Below are 24,151 nucleotides of genomic sequence, written 5' to 3'. Positions count from 1 at the left end.
TTTTATGGTAGGTAAATTCTATCTCAATTGGCAAGGGGACAAGCTCATGGAGGTTGATATAAATTATCCGAAATTCTAATTTCCTTTCGAAAGCTTAAATATTATCATTGGCAACAAATACTGCACTTATTTTCCTTGAAGGGACAGCCTCACTTTTCAATAATGTGTCTGCCAAGTGTAAACACTGTATTTCATGGAAAAGGCAGTAAGTTCAGCTTGCAGCTTAGGTACAGACGTGCTTTTCCCCAAGACAACCACTGGACTTTGATTTCCAGCAGCTGTTCTTTGTGTAAACCGTCCCATTTTGTCACACAGGATATTAAAAAGATGTGGACTCAGGGTAAGGACTTCATAAATAACAGATAATAATTTTTACTGCTTCATCAAAGATATCCTTAAGTGAATCTGCCCATTATTCGACTGCAAGCACCTGGCAGTGGGAAATACAGTGGCTTCCAGCACATTCTGTTGTCACTCCTTTGACTTGTGCTAAGGCACTGGCCGCTGACCCACCGTCGCTTTTGCACAGTCAGTGCAAGCATCAACACACTCGCTCCGGGATCAGCCATGAGAGTGAATAAAGCTGTTCAATATTTTGAATGTTGTAGCGCCATCTGAGTTTGTTTACAAGAATTCACATCAAAGAACATCTTGGGGGCCCCTGGGGGGCTCAGTTGGTTGAATGTCCGATTCTTGATTTTGGGCTCAGGTCGTGGTCCCAGGGTCATGGGATCGAGCCCTGTGTCGGGTTCCATGCTGAGTGTGGAGCCTGCTTGGGATTCTTTCTATATACCTCTGCCCCTCTCCCTTGCTTTCAGGCTCTCTCTCTCCCTTGCTTTTAGGCTCTCTCTTAAATAAAATTAAAATAAAATAAAATAAAATAAAGGAAAAGAAGAGAAAAGAAAATAGTTGGTGTTGATACTGGATGAATACAAGCAAAATGGTGAGTCCGGCCACTTCTATTCATTTGTCCACGTGTAAGACAAAAGTCCGATTCTGCAGAGAAGATACTAAATCAGCCTTCATGTGTGCAGCTAAATCTCTAATTTGACAAGCTACCGTATCATTAGAAAGTGGCATTGCTGTGATTCCTTTTGCTGACTCTCCATCCAGAAGGCATCCAGCAGCGTCAGCTGCATGGGGCGTCTGTGCTGTCTCCAGACGGCTCAGCACAGTCACTTCCCCGCGCGCGGGGCTTCAATGGCTTTTGCGTTTCGCGTCTGAAAGGCTGTAATGATCAATTTTTGGCTTTTAATGAACTCATCACATCTACATTTAAAATATTCAGTTCGCTTTTCTTGAAACTCTACGTTATTATTCTCAAAATGGTGCTGCAACTTTAAGAGGCCCCGAAAAGGTAAAATTTTAACATCATAAAGCCAAGGAAAAAGATAAATCTTGAGAAATATTTTGTTTCGTTTTTACACTCTTTTTAAGCAGATTTCAGTATTTCATCTTTTTCAGCATCTTTAGGTTTGGATGGTGCAGCTGTGAGCTAAGAAAGCAAGCTTTCTAATCTCCCTTTTTTAAAGCTAATGATCCAGCCTTGAATATAATAAAAGTATAAGTAAATTTAAAAATCTTAGAATAAAATGCTATTAAATTCTAAAATCATGAGTTTTACAAAAGTTTAAAACTTATAAACCATTTGGAAGGATATTTTTAAATTACACTGTAAAATAAGACAACAAAGCATACCTACCTCTTGCTGTGTTTCCACGTAGGAGAACTTCAGGATATCAAAATGATTTATTCGATAATAATGAGATTACCTAAATTACAAGAGGTACCACAAAATTTGCTAGCAAGAGCACAGAAGTCCTGAGAACAAACTGAGGCAGCCTCTGACAACTGAACCTATTTATATCCTAAATCTACTGCCTAAGAAGATTCTAGAAAACACAAAAATCTACATGCATACATTCCACTAGCCCTCAGAGCGCTAACATCATGACAGGTTAAGTAGCCTCTGAAAAATTCCACTGTTCACTTGTGAAAGAATGAGTGGAAAAGTCAAATCATGTCTTAAGATCATGAAAATATATCTGATCTCACAGACTGCCAAAAGGGTAGGAGGGACCCCCCCCCGAAGGTCCCAGCACTGCACTTTGAGAACTGCGCTGTTAGAGGAATCTGAAGGACAGGGTCACTGGAAGTTGAAGTGGCCTCGGAGGCCAGGTATGATTAAGTTAGGGGCTGGCAGTGTGACAGGGGCAAGGAGAGACCCAAGTGAGCAAAACCACAGACTCGGGAAAGCCCAGGAGAAGTTCAGGTTCAACAGGCACCTGAAGTAATCAGGATTAGGGCTGTGACCAGGCTGAGAACGTAGGTGAGCATTGTACAAGACCTTGACAGACACGCTAAGAAAAGAAGCTGTCAAGTTCACACTGCTAAGCCCAACCTCTGCAAAGTGGGAGACAAGGTTGACTGTCAGACAGTGCGTCTCAAGTGTCCTCATGGAAGCACGTGTCCAGTAAGGACAGGATGGAGCAGAGAATACCGCCCCGCCCCCCCCCCCCCCGCCCCGGCACACACACACCCAGGGGTGCATATCAGAATCTCCGAGGAAAGGGTTTCAAACTATTACCCTCCGACCCTCTGTACCCCCCTCCGCTGCCATCACCGAGCAAGCACCATGAGGACAGGGGCCCTGGTTTGTCTTCTTCAAGCCGTTCCCAAGCCCTTGGCACAGTGTCTCCAACTGGGCACAAAGCAGAAGTCTGCGAAGCACCTGGTGAAAGCCCTCTTGATGAGCTGGGTTTGGTGTTGGTGAGCTGGAGCACCAGCAGGCTCTCTCTCGTGCAGCATCACACCACACAGGCTTGGAACAGCCTGGAGAAGTAACCTGGAGGTAAGTAGAGGCACGTGTGCAGGACGATGAGGGGCGGGAATAGAAGAATCCTTCCAAGGTGGAAGGAAAGGAGCAGTGGGTTAGGAAGTGAAGCTGGCTAGTGAAGAACCTTGGATGTTAAAGGAGAAAAAGGCCGAGTGTTTACTGACCGTGAACTTCCTGGTGGGTAGGGCTGTGTTCTATTTAGACGAGCGTCCCCGGGGGCTGAGTCCAGTGCCTGGTGCAGAGTAACTAACAAATAGTGCTTGGAAATGAATTAATAAGGAGAGTCAGGGCAGCAGCTAAGGGGGTGGCTTCCAAAGGCTGCCGAGGGAGGGCAAGGCCAATGCGGGAAGAGCAGAGGACAGAGTGGGAGCAGGTGGAGGGGGGGCGGCTGGTAAACGAACAGTGGAAGACGTTTGGTGGCCGCCGAGGAGAGAAACAGGATGGCGCGAAGAAGGACAGTAGGGTGAAGTGAAGCTTCTTTCAAGGAACGATGGGTACATGTAAGGGAAGGAAAGAGACGGGAATCTGTGAAGAGGACAGCCTGAAGGCCCAGGAGAACACGGAGGGGGAAGGACCGGGGTCCCTGCCAACGGGAAGGGGTGAGCACTGGAAATAAGGTGACGCCTGCCTCTGAAGGTGGGAAGAAGAAAAGGCGGGACCAAGGACGGGGAGATTTAAGGCAGGAGAGAAAAGAAGCTGTGCGGTTCACACTGGTAACTTCGTTGCTGCCAAGTGGGAGGCACGGCTTGAGGACCCACCGGGAGGAGTCCAGGAAGTAGATGAGACAGTAAGCGGGCTGTGACAGCAATGGCGGGAGGCCAGATGAGCCGGGTCGGTCTCTGTAGTGCGCCAAAGAGGCACGTCTTAGGATGCTCTCCGGCAATGCTCTGCAGTCTGCCGCAGGGAAGAGGAAGTAGTCTGCCAGCCCAGGGTGAAAGGGGAAGAGCGGTCAGGTGTCACTGAGGGTGTCACTGATCACAGAGTCCAGAGAGGGCAGGCAGCCAAGTACAGCCAGTGAGGGGCTACTAGATGAACAGGAAGAGATGGGTCTGAGGAGGCCCAGCTTAGAGCAGAGCAAAGAGTCACAAGTGCCTGGAACAAGTGGAGGGAAGGAGACTTCCCTCAAAGGGGAGGTGGCCTCACCCCAGAAAGCTCAGATGTGAATGCTTCAGAATAACCGGCCACGTTGGCCGTGTTGGAGTGTGGCTTCTGTGGACCCGAGGCCCCCAAAGTCAAAATGTCCACAAGCGGCGAGGGGTGAGAATGCTGGTGTCGCATGACAAAGGCTGAGAAGCAGCTGCGTTTGTCACCTAGGAAAGGAGAACTGGGTCCCACGGAGGGCAGACATCACTGGAAAAGCATTCAAGGTGCCACAGATGAACGGTGTTGACTTCCAATAATGACAAGCAGGGAGGGTTGGGTTGAGGGTCTCAAACTGGCCCTGGGGAGCCCCTCCTGCTGTCAGGTGAAGTTGAAAAATATAAGAGTCCTTGGGACGGACTGGTTCCCAACTGCAGGGAGCAGCAGGAAGAGGAGGAGACTGAGCCTGGAAGGTCCTAGTGAGCCATATTGAACACTCACTCAATCCCTTAATTTTCCTGGAGATCGTGTGAGGATTTTATTTGTGCGTCCTTATTATTAAATGAACTTAAGGTACTTATTTATAGAAAAAATGGGCAATAATTTAATTCACCAAGAAAATAGATGGAGGGGCATTTGGGTGGCTCAGTCAGTTAAGCGTCGGCTCTTGATTTTGGCTCAGATCATAATCTCATGGTTCGTGGGATTGAGCCCCACCTCAGGCTCTTCATGGAGACTGCTTGGGATTCTCTCCCTCCCTCTCTCTCTCTCTCCCCGCCCCCTGCTCTCTCTCGCTCTCAAAAACAAACAAATAAAACTTAAAAACAAAAAAAGAACATAGATGGAAAAATCTTCAACAAAATATTGGCAAACCAAATCCAACAATATGTTTTAAAAAATCATTCACCACAATCAGGTGGGATTTATTCCCAGGATGCAGGAGTGGTTTGCCATTCACAGATCAATCAATGTGATACATCACATCAACAAGGATAAACCATATGATCATTTCAATAGATGCAGAAAAAGCGTTTAACAAACTACAACAGAAATTCATGATAAAAACCCTCCACATGGGAATGCAAGCTGGTGCAGCCACTCTGGAATATGGAGGTTCCTCAAAAAACTAAAAATAGAACTACCCTACCACCCAGCGATTGCACTACTAGGCACTTATCCAAGGGATACAGGTGTGCTGTTTCGAAGGGACACATGCACCCCCATGTTTATAGCAGAACTATCAACAATAGCCAAAGTATGGAAAGAGCCCAAATGTCCATCAGTGGATGAATGGATAAAGAAGATGTGGTATACAATGGAGTATTACTCGGCGATCAAAAAGAATGAAATCTTGCCATTTGCAACTACGTGGATGGAACTGGAGGGTATTATGCCATGTGAAATTAGTCAGAGAAAGACAAAAATCATATGACTTCGCTCCTATGAGGACTTTAAGAGACAAAACAGATGAATGTAAGGAAAGGGAAACAAAAATAATATATAAACAGGGAGGGGGACTAAACAGAAGAGACTCCTAAATATGGAGAACAAACTGAGGGTTACTGGAGGGGTTGTGGGAGGAGGGATGGGCTAAATGGGGGAGGGGCACTAAGGAATCTACTCCTGAAGTCATTGTTGCACTATATGCTAACTAATTTGGATGTAAATGTAAACAATTTTTTTTAAATTAACAAAAAAAACCCTCAACAAAGTGTGTTTAAAGGGAACATACCTCAACATAATAAAGACCTTACACAAAAAAAACCACAGCTAACATCACATTCAATGGGGGCAAACTAAGAGCTTTTCCCCTAAAGTCAGCAATAAGATACATATGCCCACTCTCACCACTTTTATTCAGCACAGTACTGGAAGTCCTAGCCACAGCAATCAGACAACAAAAAGAAATAAAAGGTATCCCAATTGGTAAGGAAGAAGTAAAACTTTCATTGTTTGCAAATGACATGATACTATAGATAGAAAACCCTCAAGGCTCCACCAAAAAAACTACTAGAACTAATAAATGAATTCAATAAAGTTGCAGGATACAAATCAATGTACAGAAATCCACTGCATTTCTATACACTAATAATGATGCCACAGAAAGAGAAATTAAGAAAACAATCCTATTTACAATTGCACTAAAAATAATAAAATACCTAGGAAAAAACTTAACCGAAGTGGTGAGAGATCTGTACTCTGAAAACTATAAATCACTGATGAAATTGAAGACGACACAAACAAATGGAAAGATATTCCATGCTCATGGATTGGAAGGAAGAACAAATATTGTTAAAATGTCTATACTACCCAAAGCAATCTACAGATTTGGTGCAATCCCTATCAAATACCAACAGCATTTTTCACAGAACGAGAACAAATAATCCCTAAAATTTGTATAGAGCCACAGAAGACCCCAAATAGCCAAAGTAATCTTGACAAAGGAAAAAACAAAACTGGAGATATCACAATTCCAGGCTTCAAGTTATATTACAAAGCAGTAGTAATCAAAGCAGTATGGTACTGGCACAAAAATAGACACATAGATCAATAGAACAGAGTAGAGAGCTCAGAAATAAACCCACAATTATATGGTCAATTAATCTTTGATGAAGGAGGCAAGAACATGCAGTGGGAAAAAGGCAGTCCCTTCTACAAACGGTGTTGGGAAAACTGGACAGCTACATGTACAACAATGAAACTGGACCCCGTACTTACATCACACACAACTATAAACTCAAAATGGATTCAAGACCTAAATGTGAAACATGAAGCCATAAAAATCCTAGAAGAGAGCACAGGCAGAAATTTCTCTGACGTCAGATGTAGCAACATTTTTCTAAATATATTCTCTGAGGCAAGGGAAATAGAAGCGAAAATAAATTATTGGGACTGCATTAAAGTAAAAAGCTCCTGCACAGCAAAGGAAACAACCAACAAAACTAAACAACAACCTACTGAGTGCGAGAAGATATTTACCAATGACATATCCAATAAAGGGTTACTATTCAAAATATATAAAGAACTTTTACAACTCAACACCAAAACCCCCCAAATAATCCAATGGGACAATGGGCAGAATACATGAACAGATATTTCTCCAAAGAAAAAATACAGATGGCCAACAGACACATGAAAAGATGCTCAACACCACTCATCACCAAGGAAATGCAAACCAAGACCACAATGAGAGATCACCTGACACCCGTCAGAATGGGTAAAATCAAACACACAAGAAACAACAAGGGTTGGCAGAGATGTGGAGAAAAAGAACGCTCATGTGTTGTGGGTGGGAACGCACACTGGTGCAGCCCCTGTGGAAAACAGTATGGAGGTTCCTCAAAAAGTTAAAAATAGAACTACCCTATGATCCAGTAATTTCACTGAGTATCCAAAGAATACAAAAACACTACTTTGAAGGGATACGTGCACCCCATGGCTATTGCAGCGTTACTTAAAATAGCCAGATTACAGGGGTGCCTGGGTGGCTCAGTCTGTCGAGCATCCGACTTCAGCTCAGATCATGAGCTTGCGGTCTGTGAGTTCGAGCCCCGCATGGGGCTCTGTGCTGACAGCTCAGAGCCTGGAGCCTGCTTCGGATTCTGTGTCTCCCTCTCTCTCTGCCTCTCCCTGGCTCATGCTCTGTCTCTCTCTCTGTCAAAAATAAATAAACATTTTCTAAAAAAATAAAAAAATAAATAATAAATAAAATAGCCAAATTATGAAAGCAGCCCAAGTGTCCATTGATAGATAAGTGGATAAAGAATATGTAGTGTGTGTGTAAGTGAAATAAACCAGTTGGACAAAGACAAACACCGTATGATTTCACTTGTATGTGGAATTTAAGAAAAAACAAAGGAGAAGAGAGACAAACCAAAAATAGACTCTTTTTTTTTTTTTAAGTTTATTTATTTATTTTGAGAAAAAGAGAAAGAGCGTGAGCGGGAAAGGGTCAGAGAGAAGAGGGAGGGACAGGATCCCAAGCAGGCTCCATTTGGCCAGTGCAGAGCCCGATGCGGGGCTCAATCCCATTAGCTGTGAGATCATGACCTATGCCAAAATCAAGAGTCAGACGTTCAACTGACTGAGCCACCCGGGCACCCCCAGACTCTCAACTATATAGAGAACAATCAGATGGTTAACAGAGTGGAGGTGGGTGGGGAGGACGGGTGTACTGGGTGAACGGGATTCAGAGTACACTTATCTTGACAATAATATGTGGAATTGTTGAATCACTATATTGTCCACCTGAAACGAATATAACACTCTTAACTACACTGGAATTAAAATCAAAATAAAAAAAAAATAACTTAGTCTATCAAAAGCTTGGAATATTCCCTGGACAACTAAATTAGAATGGTCTCTTATATTATGCTCAAGGCCCTCTAATTATTTCAAATGACCTTGGGCAAATCCTATCACCTTTTCAAATTCCATTGGTCAAATGAGGTGTTGGCTCCGCAAAGAGAAGTGGTATGTGGTTTTTGTGGTTAAGCACACAGACTTGAAGTACAGATTTAAATATCAGCTTTACCACTTATTAGTTACGACACCTTGGGAACATTAATTTGTCCTCTTTGAGAATAATTTCAGCCTTGCAGGCCATACAGTCTGTATTGTGACCCGCAATTACTGCCACCGTAATGTGAAAGTGGCCATAGATGATGCTTAAACTATGTCCCAATAAAACTTTATGCTACAGAAAGAGACGCTAATCAAATTAGGCCTACACCATAGTTGGTAGATCTCTGATCTCTAAGACAGAAATAATAATCACTTACCTTCAAGGGTTGCTGCAAGAATTAAGTTGGTTACTACCTGTTTCTTGGCACACGGTAGGCATTCAACGAATGAAAGCTGCCACTACCATTACCATTACTATTTCTAAGCTTATTCTAACTCATTCTGTGACCATTCATGTATCCATTCATGGATCTATGGCTATGAGACTTCCTGGATGGGTGGAACAAACTTCACAACTGCAAATTACTTTTCTGAATGGAGACCTATGTGGAAGGAACACGGATCTGGAAACAGGATAAGCAGGGAACACAGAGTCTTTGGTAGCTCCCGGCCCTGAGGGTTCCATGTTGCAAGGAAGGGCAAATGACTGCTATCCCGCGGTATGGATGATCTCGTTTCAAAACAATAAATACGTAAAGCTAAGATATCAGTTTTACTTTCTAAGATGACCTCATGCATAATGTTATGTTTTAACTGCAGGGGCATGTTTTCTCGTTCACGTGGTGGTAGCCTGTCTACGTACCGTTTTTAATATCAAAGACATTCATTCTTATTTCACCAACGGTTCCGAGCTGAAAAGCTTGGACGTTCTCCCACAGTATATTATCTTAACACAAACTGTGGATAAATGCCATCATCTTAGAGCTCAGAGCAAAAACTGTCGCACAAAGGTTTTCTGTTTTTAGTTAAGGTCATTCTATGTTAGTCTTGGGCAACGTGGGAGTCAGTTTGGGGTAATTAATGAGGGCTGGTGACCATCTTGGACAGAAGCAGCTGGGAAAACAATGATGAGTGGTGACTGGTTAAGTTGTCCCACCCCTGCTTCCCACCCTTCTCTCAATTCATAATCTCTGTCTACATCTTGAGCCTACTCAGAATCACTATTTTGATCAATAATCCAAAATTGATCATTTGGATTCCACATAAGTGAGGTTGAATGCAAGTACCGAGCTAACTCGTTCAGGAAAAAAGCAGTAAGAGAATCTGTCATTAAGTAAAATATATTTTTTGTTGTTTATAAGTTTTCACATTTGCTGTTGTTAAGTGGTCATTCTTTTTTTTTTTTTTTAATGTTTATTTATTTTTGATAGAGACGGAGCATGAGCAGGGGAGGGTCGGAGAGAGAGAGGGAGACACAGAATCTGAAACAGGCCCCAGGCTCTGAGCTATCAGCACAGAGCCCGATGCTGGGCTCGAACTCACAAACCGTGAGATCATGACCTGAGCCGAAGTTGGATGCTTAACTGACTGAGCCACCCAGGCACCCCAAGTAGTCGTTCTTATAACATGAAACATATAAATCATCCAGAAAATATCAGCATTTTGCTTTTACTGTGACAACGGTAAATGATAACAGAGTAGGAACACTTTTGACTGAAAATATGAGAAAGGGAAAGATTATACGATGCTGCAGCATTTCACTGTGAGATTGTGTGTCATAAGCAAAGCAGATTAATTTGTCTATGTGAAAGCTGTCGAGTGAGGCAGAGATCAACACCAGACCTGCCTGTTCCCATCCAGTGGGATCGTCACATGGGATCAAACATGGAGAATGAGGCTGGCGAAGAGGGGCAAAATGTGTCAACTGGTCCCCTGCAGGATAGTAGGTTGGTGATACTGTCTATAGGTTGACAAAAAAAAAAAAATTATAATCAGGTAATAAGGCACCCAAATCATTAGGGCAAATAATCCCCAGAATAATCTAGTAACCTATGTTATTTAAAGTCCTATCTAACAACAGTCAACGTATGAATAACTCCCTTTTCATTGCTATTTACTTTCAGCGCCCATTTTTACATTATATTTTACGTAGGTAATAAGAGTTTTCAAATGGCCACATTTGTGTTCTTCCAAACACAAATTCATATTGAATCTAGAATGTTGTGCCCGCCCATAAGCTTTCAGGGTCTGTCAGTTGATTAAACACTAGATATGCAATGCTTAAGCTATTGACATATTTGCATCGGCGACGAATGAGTTGTAATTTTATATTTATGTAGGTATGTTGCATACCAAATTGTGCACACGCACAGTCGTTGCGCACACGTGGTATTAATCTATGTTCTGGCACTAAACAGCTGGCCCTGAGCGACCTCAGGGACCTCGGGGAGAAACAAGGCTGCAGGGGCCGTGACGAAGTGCGTGCCCTCCGCCTGCCGGCCAGTCACCTGCGTCACCCTGACAGATCTCTCCCGGGTGGGAAATGAGGCCTGGGTCTCTCACCCATTAAATCTTTGCTCTTTGCCTGGACTCAATCCAGGCACAACTTTGACAGGAAGCAGACTGCGCTTGATCTCACAGATGTTGCTGGAAAATCTCTGAGTTTCATGGGTGTGAGTTTTAAGGGATGGGAGTTAAAATCTGGTTTGATATTAGCACAGGTTTTGGTAAAAAAAAAAAAAAAAGAGAGAGAGAGAGAAAGAAGGTGTCACCAAGCCACAGCCATGAGCCGTTCGGAAGGACGCAGGCGTGGAGAACAGCCCGTGTGGGAGGTCTCGGGGCATCACAGGAAATTCCCCTGCACGGGGAACAGGTGCAGCATAGATGATCTCTTCAAGGCACTAGGGTGGAGGTCGTAGGGAAGAAGAAATGGTAACGGTGAAGAAGGTGATGGGAGGTTGACAGCTACTTTTTTCTGTCACCTAAAAGGAGTCATTAGATTACTTGCGCTAAGAGTGTCATTATCTGGGGGTACTTCATCCTCGGGACAGCTCAGGGGGCTGTAAATTACCCATCACATTCCTTTGGGGAAACAGCATCCCTCTGAGAAAAGCTGGTAGCTCTATTTGACCACGTGAAGTCCTGGGAAGGTGGGCTCTGGAGAGGGGTCCGCAGGCAGAATGCTGGGCTCGCCGCAGGGCCAGATCTGGGGTTGTCCCCATGCAGGGATGGAGCCTGGCATCCCGGGGCCCACAGGATGGGGCCCTGAATTCAAATGTAGGGGAAGAGAGCTGGGAAGGCAGCTACGCTCACCAGACTGCCAACTGCCTCCCGTGGCCCCTGCCGCTCCCCGTTCCCTGGGGGAGGAGGGGGGCGGGGGGGGGAGGACACAAAGCCACCTCCATTGGGGAAAAATGCAAAAGCTCAGGACGCCTTTCAAATGCCAGAAAAAAGCTACAGATATGTAGTAGAAAAAAAAAAACCTGCTAATAATCATTTATTGTTTGTTTCCTGTATAGCAGAAGCCTCTTTTCTTACGGGTGTCAAGGGCTTCCTGTCATGCAGCCCTTTGCAGGGGCCACGGACTTGACCCTCACTGCAGGAGACTGCGGTTTAGGTAAGGCACTGCCGAGTCGGGTTTTGGTGCACCCGTGGGCCAACACCGGCTGGGTATGCTTCTCGGGTGGGTCCTTGAACCAGCCAGTTCAAATCGAAGGAAATCTTAGTGCTCAGTCGAAGGAAACAGAAGAGATTGGGACGCAGGAGAAAAAGACAGCCGTCTCTCGGCCCTCCTGCAGGTGGGAAGATATGTCCCTAAAGGTGACTGGTTCTATGGCTCCCTTGTTTCTGTTTCCTCTTGCGGATCTGCCGCTGGAGCTGCAGCTTGTTGGTGAAGAACATCTGCCTCCAGCCCATATCCTTGGCCAGGGCCCTCATGTCAGGTGTGATGGTGTCACAGCAAGAGTGAACTATCTTCTCCCACAGCTCGTCCGACATGCACAGCTGTAGGTGGAAAAAGGCAGAGGTGGGTTACGTCGGTCCCCGGGTAGGGAAAAGTCATTCCCTCACAAAATCACTACCCGATTCTCGCTGCCAGTGAAGACACTGCAGGAAACATTACCTGAGCATGAAGACGTACCAGACACAGTTCTTGCCTCCTTTCTTTCCTCTTGGAGGAAAGGCAAGTGCCCAAATGCTTAAAAGGACAAGGCGGCGTTTGATTCGGGGAGCAAACCAAGCCCTGCTCTCATTTAGGACGAAACATACACGACAGCGGGAAATAGTGCATACACCACGTTATATAGTTAATTTATAAACACCACGTTATAGTGTCAGTTTCCAATTAACCATGCAATACAGGCTGATAATGGTATGGCCCACCAACCTTCCACCAAGCGCTACAGCAGCTTCGAGAGTGGGAGCGTTGCTAACTCCTGCTAAGCTTGCCTCCATTTAAAAAACGTTTTTTAGTGTTTATTTATTTTTTTTAGAGAGAGAGAGAGAGAGAGCATGAGCAGGGGAGAGGCAGAGAGAGAGGGAGACACAGAATCGGAAGCAGACTCCAGGCTCTAGGCTGTCAGCACAGAATGCGGGGCTGAAACTCAGGAGCTGTGAGATGGTGACCTGAGCTGAAGTCGGACGCTTAACTGACTGCGCCACCCAGCGCCCCAACTTGCCTCCATCTTAAACCCTCACTTAAGCCATCTCTTCACTGGGCTCCTACAGCTGACGGCTTAGTTTACTGCAGGCTGCTTGGTAACAGATGGCCTCATAATGAACAAGCAGCCCTCAGACAGCCAACCTGCCCCCAGTCCTGATGCCAGGGTCCCATCCACAAGTTTTGCTCTGAGTCCTTTGCACACTGTGACATCACACCGTGTACCAGAATCACACAATTCTGTGTACTCACTGGGCCCATCCAGCACATGGCAAAGTGAGCCATTCTCTGGGGAGAAACTTCTCTGAGATGTTCCTCTGCAGCCTGGGGTTTTAACTGGAAGCCATGAGGCTAAAGGACAGATAAGACCCCTCTGGCCCAAGATCTGCATGAGGCCATTTTGTCCTCCCTCCAAGTTCAGTGCAGCCACAATTCAGCTTCCATTTAGCCAGGACTTTCTAGTACGACATTTTTTTTTTTTTATTTTCTTAACGTTTATTTATTTTTGAGAGACAGAGAGAGACAGAGGGAAAATGGGGGAGAGGCAGAGAGAAAGAGAGAGAGAGAGAGAGAGAGAGAGAGAGAGACAGAATTACAAACAGGCTCCAGGCTCTGCACTGTGAGCACAGAGCCCTACAAGGGGCTCGAACCCACAAACCTGAGCCGAAGTCTGACGCTCAACCGACTGAGCCACCCGGGCGCCCCGAGTAGTCGTTCTTATAACATGAAACATAGAAATCATCCAGAAAATATCAGCATTTTGCTTTTACTGTGACAAAGGTAAATGATGACATTTACCTAGTGTGACATTTTCGGTTGGCACCATTATTTATGGCACTTTTACCCTCAACAGTGTCCTCCTACTAAACACTGTTAACATGCAGATATCCTGACCCCTTCCATAACATGCCCCAAATCCTTCCCGAAGGTAAAGCTTCTATTATATTTATTTAGTATCACCCACCTTGGCATTCGCCATGGCTTTTTGGTCTACACGATAGGAACATTTAAAGGTGCTTGGATATCTGGTGTTACACAGTAGGCACTCTGGCTGTACAAATCGTGCCCTAAGAGGGGTTCCACGTGGGCCTTGGTGACAGACACTCCCTGACTCCATCCTTCCTGTGCCGGTTCTGTGCTCCGGGAAGCTAACCGGCAACCCGATTTCCCTTTTCATCAGTTCCATTCAGTGGTCGTCATCTGTGAAAATCCGGAAGTGGAAAGGGCTAGGCGTGGTGGACAGTCAGTAAGGTGCCTGGAGTTCCTTTAAGCCAGTGGTGCCAGGGCACGCTGGCCTGGGCTCCTGTTTCCTGCTCAAGACCCTCTGAGACGTACCCCATCTGTAGGCACACCCACAAAGACTCCTCCCCGAAGGAGACAGAAAGGCGAGAAGCCTGTGGACCCCTGAAGGATCTATCGTTGACGGAGCATATGCCAAGAGCAAGGAATTTTGTGTTCATTGCCTTACTTATATATGTATTTATGTCGATTTCTTTAATAAGTTATTTATTACAGCAAAATAGTCTGAAGCAATCTCGTGAGGGATACAACGATGGTAAGCAAGGCATTCAGTCAGTTTACGCACGAAGCTGCTGAAGAACCACAGCACGCAAGGAAAGCAGATCCCTATCTAGAATAGGACCAGGATCCAGGGAGGATAAATGGCTGCCTCCTCCATGATGAAGAATCCGGTGTTACTCACCGGCCACTGAGTTCCTGGCTGGACGCCCTAGAGTGCAGCACTGTTGAGGGCTCAGTGTCAGTCTCTCCTGTGACAGTAGCCAGATTCCTCTTGATAAGAGGAGGCTCCTTCTGAGTCCACACACAGGCCCCATCCTTGCCACTGGGCATTTTGGTTACGAACCCAGCAAATATTAGGGTGGCCAGGGAAACAAGCTGACACAGGACAGCCACAGGGCAGAGCATCTTCCCCATCTAATAACTGAAAACTTCCTCTGCATCAAGTGCCTTTTGATGAGAAGTCACATGGGACACAAATATCTGTATCTTTTGGCTGATTCTGAGAAATCCGTCCAAATACCTCTTCCCTAGGAATCATCACAAATCTCCAAATCTTGTTTTTTTCAAGACTTTGACCATCTAGCCAAAACAGTAGCCTCAACCCCATAGGAACCCAAGAGCTGTTTTTCGAAAGCAGAACAGTTTTCTCCAAACGAATGCTTGTCTGTACTCTAAAACCCTGGGATATAAGCTATAATTTTCCTATGGAGGCACAACACAGGTCTCAGCAAGGATCTGGACCGGCCACCGCCAGGTAGGCTGAAGACCCTCTGAGCATCACTGAATCTTCTGGACCATGAGAAGCCAGAAGCACTGCTGCTTGCACCACAGTCAGGACCACGAGCTGGGCTCCCCTCGCCGCTGGCAGCTTTCGGTCTTCACGGAGAAGCAAACTCAAATTGCGCGTGTACCTTGAAACCGAAAAAACGATCCACAAAGAGCTGTGGTAGAGCTTATGGTCCACAAAGAGCTTACAGCAGGAAGTAGATCCAAGGCACGGGATCTCAGGTCATGTCTAGAGATGGCAGGCCCCTCAGTTTTTGCACAGTTCATCTCCAAGTCCTTGACGTACACGCACCTTACGAAGGCATCTGAGGTATCTGCTGCTTCCTGCTCATCAGCACGATGTCAATAGTGTTGACCAGCACATAGGAAAGTGATACGATCAACAGCTCTGTGATGGGGGCACCCGGGTGGCTCAGCCAGTTGAGCATCCAACTTCGGCTCAGCTCATGATCTCACGGTTCGTGGGTTCAGGCCCCACGTCGGGCTCTGTGTGGACAGCCCAGAGCCTGGAGCCTGCTTCAGATCCTGTGTCTCCCTCTCTCTCTCTCTCTCTCTCTCTCTGCCCCTCTCCCGCTAATAGTCTGTCTCTCGTTCTCTCAAAAATTAAATAAATAAATACATAAATACTATTAAATATTTTTTAAAAATAGCTCTGTGATATAAGTAAATTCCACGGCTGGAGAACTAACATAATCCTGATACAAAATGAAGAAGGTATCCTGCCCTCCCCACCAGGGGAACGCAAATAAATCTATTGTGTTCTTATTGGAAAATCTAGGAAGACATGACGATGGCATGTAATGGGGTGGTGACAAAGGAGGAGGTGAGAAATGGCCGGATTGTAGGTACATTTTGAAGGTAGAGCTTGTGAGACTTGCGAACGAATTCGATGAGTAGAGGAAAGAGAAGAACTAATGATGAGCTCTTTGGCTTAAGCAGCTGGGTGAACAGTGTTGCCAATGACCGAGAAAATAACACTGTGGGAGAGGCAGAATTGGTAAACAGGTGTGTGTGGAGGGACATCAAGAAGTCTGGTTTTGACGTGTCAGATCTGAGATGTCTATACTACATCTAGGTGTAAGTGTGGAGCATGCAATTAGACATAAAAGTAAGGAGTTCAAGGGGGCAACCTGGACTGGAAACATATATTTGAAAATTATCAATATGTAGGGGCGCCTGGGTGGCTCCGTTGGTTAAGCATCTCGTTCTTATTTCAGCTCAGGTCATGATCTCAGGGTTTGTGGGTTCAAGCTCTGTGATGGGCTCTGCACTCAGAGCACGGAGCCTGCGTGGGATTCTCTCTCTCCCTCTCTCTCTGCCCCTCTCCTGCCCATGCTTGTATGCATGTTCTCTGTCTCTCTCTCTCTCTCTCTCTCTCTCTCTGTCTCCCTCAAAATAAATAAAAACATTTAAAAATAAAGAAAATTATCAATAGGTAAATACTATTTAAAGCCCTGGGATCAGATGCTATCATGTAGGTGTGACCATAGAGAAAATGCCCAATGTCTAGGACATTCCAACATTAAGCAGTCAAAAAATAGAAAATTTTTCAGCAAGGGAGACTGAGAATAAGGAAGAAAACCCGGATAGCAATCCAGGGGGTCAGATGCTGTTGAAAAGGTCGGAACTTGAGACTGGCTGGTGTTTTTGCAAGATCAGGGACAACGGCAACCTCGACACGAGCCGTTTCAATGGCACAGTGGGGATGAACGCCTGGCTAGCGAGTTCAAGAAAGGAGAGGAGAGGAAGCGGCTATAGCAAGTACAGACACTCTTTTGAGGGAATTTTGCTTGGACGGCAGAACAGGGAATCAGGTCAAGGCATTTTCTCTTTCTAATTTCTGTGCTGATGGGAATGATCCAGTAGAGAGGATAAGACTAGTGACAGAGGATAAAAAAGGACAGCCGCGCGAGCAAAGTAGTTGAACAGAGGAGTTGAGATGCACAAGTGGAAGTGTGAGTGTAGGTAATAAGAGGGAGAACTTCTCACCAGTAACAGGAAGCTCACGGAGCAGAGGGTAGAGCTGGGGAGGGAACAACGGATCCCTGGTGACGGCTTCTAACTTCTCCGTGAAATAAGAAGCCACAAAATCAGCCAAGAGCGAGGATGAGGGAGACTTGGGGAGAGAGAAGAGGCTGTAAAATAGACATCTTGGAGGGTAAAAGAGACTAAGACACTCAGTTTCTTAGACAAAGGGTATTTTATATATCTTATAAGTAGAATGTAGTCTTTGGTTCTGAGTCGGTTCTTGATGCCAGACCCATGCTCACGGAATAGGGTCCCGAGAAACACAGAAAAGATAATAAGCGAAAGTTGGAAGGCCTCTTGCGTCTCGTATTGACGACGTTAAAGCAGGGAACTGTGTTCAAGACACCACACTCTCACGATCCTGCCTTGGGATAGACGAATCTGGAGGTGCGCCCTCGTCTACCCTGGATAGCTGGTTCGCCGCACAGCTAGGGGGGCTATGCGAGTATTGCACCTGTTCTCCCACACTTCCCTGTTCCTGGCAGTCAGGGGGCTGCAAAATTTCAGAACGTAGCACGTGAGGGGCGCCTGCCTGGCTCAGTCGGTGGAGCGTGCAACTCTTGATCTCAGGATTGTGAGTTTGAGCCCGGGTGGGGTGTAGAGATTACTTAGAAATAAAATCTTTTCAAAAAAGCGTTAACAACATAGTGCACGAACCTCTTCTCTTCCATATTGTCTGAGGAGACCTCGCATTTCAGATGGCGCAGTAGGAGATGGTCGGGTTCTCTCTAAGCCTGAGTGCCTGAGGGACTTTGTGCAGAGCATAAAGACCATAGACCCACAGTGGGTAAGAATTGTGGATGAAAAAAAAAAAAAACCAGCTGTTATTGTGCTAAGCCACTGGGGTTTGGGGGTTGTGTGTTATCCCAAGTCACAATCTAGAACTTAGTCTTATGCTAACATCACTATTGCACAAAGCTCTTGAGATTTTTACTATATTTGGCCTATGCTATCTAATTGGAGTTTAAGGATGGCTATGAGCTTTGAGTCCTTCACAAGATAATGATGGGTCCCTTCTCACAGAGAAACTCACCCAAAACAGAATCACTTCACGTAATCCCATCAGTTAAATAATAAACTGGTACGGGGCTCAAGCCACCTTCTGACATCTTCCCTTCCGTTAGTTTAAATTCCGTGATGGTGAACGTGGTCATTGGGAATGACTCATAGACAAATATATAAAGCTACATGGAAAAGAAAACCAAGTGTTCACAGTCGTATAGGTAACACGGCAGAAAGGATAACGAAGACTTTGAAATAGACCGGACCAAAAACTCGGACGTGTATCTTAAGATGGGGAGGAACCCCATTTACACGTTGCTGCCAATGGATGCTTCCATGTGGCCGGAGGAAGAAAACTCTTTCAAAACGATGGTCTGTCATTGTTGTACCTACCCGCTGTAGTTCCTATCTACGGAGGGAAGAAACACATTCCCATACTTATCTCCAATTTTATAAAAGGCAGACTCTTTTTCTTTATGCTTTTCAGGTACTGAAGCGGACGACTAGTGAACGTAGTTGATTTGAATTCTGGCCCTGCCACTTAATAATTAACCAAACCTGGACGTAATACTTAATTGCTCTGAGCCTGTCTCCACATCCAGCCTTGTGCTTGGTCATCTAAGAAGCAGAATGAAGTGATTTTAGCACAACAGCTTTGGGGTAAGATTTCCCAGGTACAGTACCCGGCTCCACTGCTCCCCAGCTGTGGACTTTATCTGAACCTCTGTTCCCTTCTCTATAAAGTCAGGACAAGATAGTCTCTGCCATCCACCTCACAGGGCTGCTTAAGGAATACATCGAATTACGTATTCGGTGCTTAGCACATAGCAGGCACTCAGTAAATGACAGTTATGATTCTATGGAAATGATACTAAACTTTTAGTGCAGATTAGGACTAACATTTGTGGGGCGCCTGGGTGGCTGAGTCAGTTAAGAGTCTGACTTCGGCTCAGGTCATGATCTCATAGCTCATGAGTTCGAGCCTCTCATCGGTCTCTGTGCTGAAAGCTCAGAGCCTGGAGCCTGCTTCAGATTCTGTGTCTCCCTCTCTCTTTGTCTGTCCCCTACTCTCACTCTGTCTCTCTCTCTCTCTCTCAAAAATAAATAAACATTAAAAAAATGTTTTTTTTTTAAAAGGAATAACATATGTAAAGCACATGAGATATATATAATTAACGAGCAGGAAAGGGAGACAGAACGGCCTGCTACCTCACCCATTTCTCAGAAGACACTAAGAGGGATGTCTGGGTGGCTTGGTTGGTTAAGCATCTGACTCTTGATTTTGGCTCAGGCCATGATCTCACAGTTCATGAGTTAGAGCCCTGCATTGGGCTCTGCACTCACGTTGCAGAGACTGCTTGGGATTCTCTCCCTCTCTCTCTCTCCCCCTCCCCCACTGGAGCTTACTCTCTCTCTCTCAAAAAATAAATAAACATTAAAAATTAAAAAAAAAAAAAAAAAGACACTAGGAAGAGGCCCCGTAAGCATTTAGCTACCACTGGGTAGACAGTTCAGCTGCCATGGTTGGGAGTCTGGGGAAAACCAAGAAAGACCATCAGTTCACAGAATGGAAGAATGAGAAGTCAAATACGAATCCAGAGACATCAAGGAACCACCTATTTATGGACAATGAATAATGTGATTAATTAATTCCTGTTCATAGAAATTAAGACCAGAGAAGGAACTACCTATTTATGGACAATGAATAATATGATTAATTAATTCCTGTTCACAGAAATTAAGACCAGAGAAAAATGTTCTTTTTCTTCCAATTAGTCACTTAGATAAACTTAAGGATCTGAAGAACCAAAGCATCTATCTATCCTCTCTCCGTCTATGCAGACGTTTCTTCAGAACCTCTATTTGCCAGGCATGAGGAATACTAAGAGAATACTACAGAAGACAGATTCCCAATTAAGTCCTTACAATATCCTCTGTGCTAATGCTGGAATGAAACTAACAAGGCCAAACTGACCATCCTTTCGGAACAAGTTCTAGAATGTTCTCTCCCTCCAGATCATTGAAACCAAACTGAAGAGAACTGGACCCACCCATTCTTTCATTGGGCACAGTGCTGTCACCCCAGATGGTCCCGTGAGCAGCCAGCTCTGGCTAGCAGGAGGTCAGGAGAGCAATAGCCTTCACCCCCTAACCCGTGGGCTTAGACACGGTGTGAGTAGCACGACATCGAAGGGCTGAAGCCCCAAACCTTGTGGAGAACATGGTGGGTGGGGAAGCCCAGCTGCCTCCCTTGTCTCTGGGAGGAAGGCCTGAGCGATTGCCAGGCATCCCCAGACACAACGTATGTTCTGTGTCTGCCCCTGCCCTGGACACACTCCTGCTCTGCCTGTCGCCACCACCATCTCTACCTGCCCCTCACAAGTCACAACCCACGCTGAGCACCCTGGGACCCACCCCAGCAGCATTCCACAGCCACCCAGAGGGAAACTATGAGTGCCCCTGATTTGTCTGCCTACCGGCGGCCACCATTTCAGTCCACCTGGTGCATACCCAGCCACGTACTGCCCACTCTGCCCCCAGCCCCAGGCAGCCAAGCATCCCACTGGCACCACTCCGGGCCTGGCCTTGGCTCTGTCCTGTTTGCGTTCGTGCGTCCTAACTTCCTTCTGGGAAGTGGGAAACAGGTCAGCATTACCTCTACGTCAGGACACCATCACACTTGGTTATGAGCAGAAAGCAGCCGGGATTTTTTACTTTTATACTTCCCTATACTCTCATCCTACTCTAAAAGTACTCCAATAAGGGAAAAGAGTGAATTACAAATAGAAATGAATAGTATAAGGAGCCATAATCACGTAAGATTCTTCTTGCATAAACATCGAAGCAAAAACAGTTACACATTCACACATGATAGTGACAGCCCCCCAAACATTTTGATATTCGTCATTTGTCATCCTATCTTCAACAGTCCCTCCAGGTCTGATTTCCCAACTCAGATCACAACATATTCTAAACACAAACGACAAAGGGAAACTCTCAGAAAATGTCTTAATAATAACAAAACAAAACGGATCCTCTGATCCTCCTTTAAAAGATTTGAATTCTCACACGAGGATGACTACCCCATTACCAACACGACACATTCCAGGATATCTGAGTGTGTCTCCTATAATGAAGATTATGGGAGACAACTACGAGGTTTGGAGGAAAAGAAAAGAATTCTCAAAAGAGAGCTGAAATCTCCACCAGTGTAACTCCATTCGTGACTCATATTTTATATTGGAAATATTTACGATTTGTCTTATACTACAAATTAGTCTACAAAATACCCTCATCTAAGCCTCCCAAGTCCTGGGGCTCTTAGCTTGGGAGATGCCAGGCTGAAAAACACAAGGTCTACATCATGACTATTGTTCCAGGGGCTTTGATCCAAGGCACAGCTAATCGTGGAGTTAGCTCCCCCTGGCGGTGGTGCATGAACTTAACACACGATGCTATCTGAAAGTTGAAAGGGATCCCAGGGCTTAACTGGTTAAGACCTCTCCTTTTACAAAGGGGGAAATTAAGGCTCTGAAAGGATAAGGGCGCTGCCCACGGCTCATAGTGGGAAGTGGCTGATCGAAGAACAGAACCCAGCTGTCTGTCAGGACACCACCACACTCGGTTTTGAGCAGAAAGCAGCCAGGACTGTTTACTTTTATACTTCCCTATACTCTCATCCTACTCTAAAAGTACTCCAATAAGGGAAAAGAGTGAATTACAAATAGAAATGAATAGTGTAATGAGCCATAATCACTTAAGATTCTTCTTGCATAATAATCGAAGCAAAACACCCCACAATACCTGTACACAGTAAAGATAGGAAAATACCCCACCCACCCACCCACCCACCCCTAACTTCCAGCCTTTTAGAGACCTTTTATCTGTAGCTTTTTTTAATGTTTTATTTATCTTTTGGGTGGCGGGGGGGGGGGAGCTCGAGTTGGGGAGGGGTAGAGAGAGAAGGGGACAGAGGATCTGAAGCAGGCTCTGGGCTAACAGCAGCGATGTGGGCTCGAACTCATGAACTGTGAGATCATGACCTGAGCTGAAGTCGGAGGCTCAACCAACTGAGCCACCCAGGTGCTCCTATATGTACCATTTTAAAATCAGCCGGTCAAATTCTTGGACTGAACTCAGAATTGGGCTGCTGTAAATATAAGCAAACACATCAAGAGCACGGATGCTGGGTCCACCTCAGACCCGCCTACCCCCCCCTCGGGGTGTGGGCCTAGCCCCTCTATTTTCACCTGCTCCCTAGGTGCCTCGCCTACTTGGCAGACTTGGGAATCACGGTCATAGGGAGCCTGTAACTGTTCCCGAGGCACAACCAAGATGAATATACCGGTCACCATTGTCCCTGTGCTGTCTGGGCTTCAGTGTCTCGTCTAGCTGAGGGGGACGTTCTTTGAGTCTAATCTGCTGCAGTTTGCAGAAAAAGGATACCGTCAAGGTCTGGTGCCACCTGGGGCAAGCCAGCAGGCCCCCAGGCAGGTCCCCTGTGGCAGCATGACCTTAAATGAGCTCCTAGCAATCCCAGGGCTGGCCCTCGGGCTGACCTTCCCATACCCCCTGGCCTCGGATTTACCCCTCAGGGGTGTGCTCGTGTTAGCCAAGCTCCCAGAGGATGCCCCTTGTTTTACCCTGAGAAATATAATCATCCGGCAGCCAGACTTTCAGGTGCGTACCCACGGAAGCCCTGTGGTTGGGTCAACATGGAATCAGAGCAAGAGCAGATGGTGGCTGTTAAGAGTGGTGGGTCCGAAGGAGGACTTTCCTGGAAGAGGGAACAGCGCGCAAGAGAGCTGCAAATAATTTACCTGGTTGGGGCCATGGGCAGGAGGCAAGGCCAGGGCACCATTGCCTGATGTGGCAGCTAAAAGTCTGGACCTCGTTCAGGAAATGACGGGAAGTCACTAAGGGTCACCAAGCAGGATAGTGACATGACTGCAGTGCATTTTACGGCCACGCATGGAAGACAGGCCAGTGAAGGGATGGCCACGAGAAAACCCAGCAGAGAATCCTGGAAGCAGAGATGGGTCAGGAAGAGGAAGGCCCGAAATAGGTCCTTTAGATGCGACAAGGAGAGGGTTACTGTGAACGAGGCCAGGGATATTTAGGAGGCACGGATAGAGGAGGGAACAGACGATGAGGTAGGGTGACCGTGGACTAGTGGCATTTGGAATACTTAGGCTGCTGGAAGACCAGTGAAATTTCTAGAAACAAAATTAAGAACCAAAATAAGGTAGCCAATTTTTTTATTTTTCCAATAAGGATAATTTGTTAAAATGATCACATTTTAAGGTCACTATTTAATACAAAAAAAGGGGGGGCATTTTAACTCTCCCCAGGATAGGAAGGCCTAACCTCCAAGAAAGGACGATCATTTAAATGGAATAAATTTAGCCTGATAACCAGCTCTTCATATCTCATTTACTTACTGTTCTCATTTCATCATGGATTATACAATCTCACTTCTATTGATGACGCTAGTTCGCTGAGGGTGAATTGTTCTGTAAACTGTTTTGTTTTGTTTTCCCAAGGAGGAGAGGAAAGAGATTGGCTACAAATAGAGTCAAGAGTTTTTGGTTTCTGCAGGATGAAGACTGATTTGAGAAAATTAATGCACCGAGAGGAAAAAACAATTGAAAGAAAGATTTCAAGATAGGAACTAAATGCAACATAGTATCCCAGACTGGATCCTGGAACGGCAAAAGAACATTAGTGGAAAAAACGATGAAATACGAATAAAGTCTATGGCTATCCCATAACAGTATTATATCAATATTAATTGCTTTAGTTTTGATAAATGTCCCGGTTACGTAAGATGTTAGCAT

At 45.5% G+C, this 24,151-nt stretch overlaps 1 protein-coding gene across 1 annotated transcript in view; it reads right to left on the bottom strand.

The window, feature by feature from the left end:
• Nucleotides 1-11,784: 11,784 nt before the first annotated feature.
• The window catches only part of FBXO36 (F-box protein 36), an 88,272-nt gene continuing 75,905 nt past the window's right edge, over nt 11,785-24,151 (bottom strand). Inside the window, exon 5 of the mRNA XM_042995570.1 lies at nt 11,785-12,322. Within this exon, the coding sequence (XP_042851504.1) occupies nt 12,134-12,322 (189 nt within the window). The 3' untranslated portion in view covers nt 11,785-12,133. The remainder of the gene's footprint in view (nt 12,323-24,151) is intronic.

This window comes from Panthera tigris, chromosome C1 (assembly GCF_018350195.1).
Source record: "Panthera tigris isolate Pti1 chromosome C1, P.tigris_Pti1_mat1.1, whole genome shotgun sequence".
Lineage (NCBI taxonomy): Eukaryota > Metazoa > Chordata > Mammalia > Carnivora > Felidae > Panthera > Panthera tigris.
Note: the sequence above shows the minus strand (reverse complement) of the source record. Positions and strands in the feature narration are given on the sequence as shown.